The sequence below is a fragment of the Adiantum capillus-veneris genome, chromosome 22 (genome assembly GCF_014529385.1).
Source record: "Adiantum capillus-veneris isolate H3 chromosome 22, ASM1452938v2, whole genome shotgun sequence".
NCBI lineage: Eukaryota > Viridiplantae > Streptophyta > Polypodiopsida > Polypodiales > Pteridaceae > Adiantum > Adiantum capillus-veneris.
The window spans coordinates 89,957,456-89,961,275 of record NC_140952.1 but is presented as its reverse complement, the minus strand read 5'-3'; the positions used below and the strand labels follow the sequence as shown (position 1 = coordinate 89,961,275).

At 44.1% G+C, this 3,820-nt stretch overlaps 1 protein-coding gene across 1 annotated transcript; it reads right to left on the bottom strand.

Annotated features, from left to right (window-relative positions):
• Nucleotides 1-328: 328 nt before the first annotated feature.
• LOC147429769 (BAHD acyltransferase DCR-like) lies at nucleotides 329-2,693 on the bottom strand. Its single transcript, XM_086496012.1, has 2 exons — nucleotides 1,735-2,693; nucleotides 329-1,323 (listed from the first exon to the last, which is right to left on the bottom strand). Exons 1-2 carry the CDS (start codon nucleotides 2,170-2,172, stop codon nucleotides 430-432), a joined length of 1,332 nt encoding a protein of 443 aa, XP_086352138.1. The 5' UTR covers nucleotides 2,173-2,693; the 3' UTR covers nucleotides 329-429.
• Between the last annotated feature and the right edge of the window lie 1,127 nt (nucleotides 2,694-3,820).

The window sequence follows — 3,820 nt, the reverse complement described above, 5'->3', positions numbered from 1 at the left end:
GACTTAGTGATAACTAAGCCTCGCATGACCATGCCCTTATTACAAAGTACACACAACATAAACGTGCACACACACACACATGCAAACAATTGCGCATACGCACAAATGGAGGATATGCACCCATGTCCATGCTCTCTCTCTCTCTCTCTCTCTCTCCACCGGCCACACACGCAAAGGAGGGATAGCACAAGGGTATTTGTGGTTGTGCAAGAAGAGAGGAGGACGAGTACAAAAAAAAAAAAAGGGGGTTGTTTTTTTCCTTTTTAAGGGGAGCCCGAGGAAAGGGGGCAAGAGGGGAGGGGGGAGGGGGAGATTGCAAGCTTCCCAATAACAGGCAAAACGACCATATTGAAGAGAACAATGATTATATATGTGGTAACATTTACTGTGGTACCAAAGGGGCCAAGGCACATGGAGTGACATTTATAACTAAAAAGACAAGAGACTTTCATCTTGTACCAACCTTTCCATGACAGGTTTTGAAAGAGCCAAAGACACATCTATGCTTCCTCCTCCCTCTCGACCACAAAACCACACCATCTCACCATCACCGCGAATGTGAGGGCTTCGTACACACAAAGGGGGACCCCATCCGAAGTCCACCTCATACACCGGGAATCGAGGGGAGCTAGATACTTGAAGCATCACCATTTTAAACTCTGCTTCATCAAACAACTTCATAAAACGTAGCACCTCAAACTTGCCATAAAATGTTCTAAAAAAAAATTCATCTATTCTCTTGATAAGCTTCTGTATCCGCAAAGCTATGGCTCCCACACTCTCTTGTTCGAGCTCCTCCTTTCTTGCTACAGTTCCATCCCTAATTATTGCATTTCCAAAGTAAGCTTCTGGCAAAGGGGGCTCAAGTTTGGATCTCATATTTGAGAGCAAATAGAATATACTCTCTCTCCTCTTATCTGTATCTGTAGCTGCCATCACATGCTTCCACATATGAGCACCGAGGGCTTGCAAAGACGAAAATGGTGCATGGCCGGTCGCAGGGGAGGAGGTGGTTGCCATGTCCTTAAGCTTCTTCACCATTTCTGAGGTAAAGTGAAAATCACATTGTACTAATTCAGATCCCGCTCGTTCAGAAGGAGAAGGCCATGCATTAACATTGTCCTCTTCTGGGCATGGGGGTGGCAATATGAGCTTTTCCGGGCGCAATGCTTCCCTCATGTGTACCGGGTGCATTGAGAGAGGTAGCCCCCTTGCACACTCACCCCATGACTTCATGAAGTGCCACAAAGAGCCTCCATCTGCCACGATATGACTATGGCCAATCCCGAGAACAAATCCCTCATCGTTGAGAAATCTCGTCACCTGCAATGACGATTTCAGTCAAGGTAGGAAACCTCAGAGGACCGGATACAAAAACAAATATGAGCAGAACAAGAATGCTAAGATGCAAAAGCAGAAAAAGCTTGCAGGCGTCGAGAGGACTTCTCAAAAAGAAAAAATTCAGAAGCTAAAATTGCCTTTCAAATTCTACATGTTTCCTCACAACACCCATGCTTCACATATAGAGGTACTAACTTGGAGCTAAGTAGGCAATTACTACAGTTAGTAATTGCATTTCCACCATTATACATTATCTCATCAATATTACTAGGCCATGTCAATCTCATCTCTGATGCACTGATACACTGGCCATTTCAATTTCATCTCCGATTCATTCGTCACTAGTCCAATCCATCATGAAGCTCAGATTTTCGACCACAAAGCGAACACTACCTGAACAGAGAGGAGAGGGTCATCCGGGCCGTTCCACTTGGTGACATCCCCATGCGGAGCAAAGTGCTTGAAGAAAGGCTGGTACTGAAAACCATTGTTCTCCAAGGTGGAGAAGGGCATCTCAATGTTCGCTTCAATAAAGGGCACACCTGCATCATTGCAATCAAGCGCTAGGCGTCCATCTTCCTGCTCAAAGACACGCCCTGCCCATGGAAAAAACTCGACCAGCACGGAAGCGAGGCTGGCCTTGAGATGGGAGATGACGAGATCAGGGTGCGAGAGGGGCTGATTCTGATCTAACTTGAAGAAGAGGATGCGCTGATTGTAGTGAAACCATCGCCAAAAGCAGTCGACTGCCGAGAGAAACATGTGTTGTGGTGTAGTTTGGATACTGGGCTTCACTATACATGTCGACAGGGTGGTTAGGGTTTCGGCCATGGCGCTCTCTCTACTAGCGGCTCTCTCTCAGTCTCAGACAATGGCCGAACTAGCCGATTTGTTGCTGGCTATTCTCCATTGGAAGTTGGTCGTCGGTAATAATATTCATTGATTTCGACTAGCACTACAAGCCGGCCTGTGTCAAAAGTCACAAAACGGAATTCGTGGGTCAATCGTGCTAGCACATTGACATTGTGGTAGCGGACTCCCACGAAGTCTTCATATAGAGAGAGGAGGCATGCGACTACTCCCTTAATTTGCTCAATCGTTGAGCGCGTGGCAATGGTTGCTTTTAATGTTCCACCACATTCTTTGAGTGCACTGAGGCATCCTAAAGAATGCTAGTCACAATTCGAAAGGAGGCATCAAAGAAAAGTGTCCTTTGTAATACCCATTCCGAATTGTTCCACAGTTACCAAACTCTAAGCAGCCAATTGTTGTCCCAACCTTTTTATGTTTGAACTTCCTAGCTATGACAATGGAACTGCTCATTCTTCCAATGATTGCACAGAGCGCACATGTCTTCATTGCTAAAACCCAATGCATGTTGGCTTGGATGTGCAGCCCCACATATAAACTCTTATCGCCTAACACATTTGTTGTCCATCGTCTGAGCAATAAATCTCTATGTGCAAGGTCTTTTAAGAAAAATAACCACTAGTGGGTGCATGTTTGATGTTGAAAGCATGAGTGTACAAGCCCATGGAGGATGTAGCAAAGCCCAACTCATCCAATAATTCAAAGTCATCAATTGTCTCCAATTCTATCAAACTTGAAACGAGATAGGGAATGTGTGAGCTATGTATTGCACTAACCACACAACAAGGAAAGGACCTATACTGCAGATTGTCAAGATGCTTCAAGGCTTTGAATATGTTGCATGTTGTGACTTGTGGGTGAGCAACGGGCACCAAAGATGCCACAGATTCCAAAAAAAGGTGATGAAGCTTGCTAAATAAAAGGTGCACTACAAAATGTTAGGATTCTCAATGAGTGTGCCACTTTATTTTCTGTGTAGCAAATACTACCAATTATGGCTATAGCATGCACTATCCACAATTTGCCAAGCAAATTGGCCAAGACCTACCAAGGCTACTAATGCATGTGGGTGCGATCTGAGAATGTCAAAACTCCTCTAACTTTGTTGCACACCAAATACCACAACCCTAGTTGCTTACACTAATGTCAAAAATGTGAGAGGATGTCAATGAGTTGGTTGAGTATGTAGGAAATGGTTGCTTTGACTTTGTATTGCCCTGACTCAGTGCTTATTGAAAAGATCCTAGAGCTTCCAAGCCCTACCCATGTTGAAGATACCTTGTAATAAGGGCAACGCAGAAAAAGGTGTTCCAATTGGAGGTTCTCTTAGAACAAACTACAATTTCTAAAGTACACCATTGTTGGCACAATTTGAAGAAAAGGCTGCTACATATGCATTAAACATGCTAGACATAGCTTGCGATCAATGTAGCACTCTAGGAGACAACATCCCCTTCATAATGCAAGTATATATCATTGTGTATGGAGAGAACTAATGTTCCAATTGGAGGTTCTCTTAGAACAAACTACAATTTCTAAAGTACACCATTGTTGGCACAATTTGAAGAAAAGGCTCCTACATATGCATTAAACATGCTAGACATAGCTT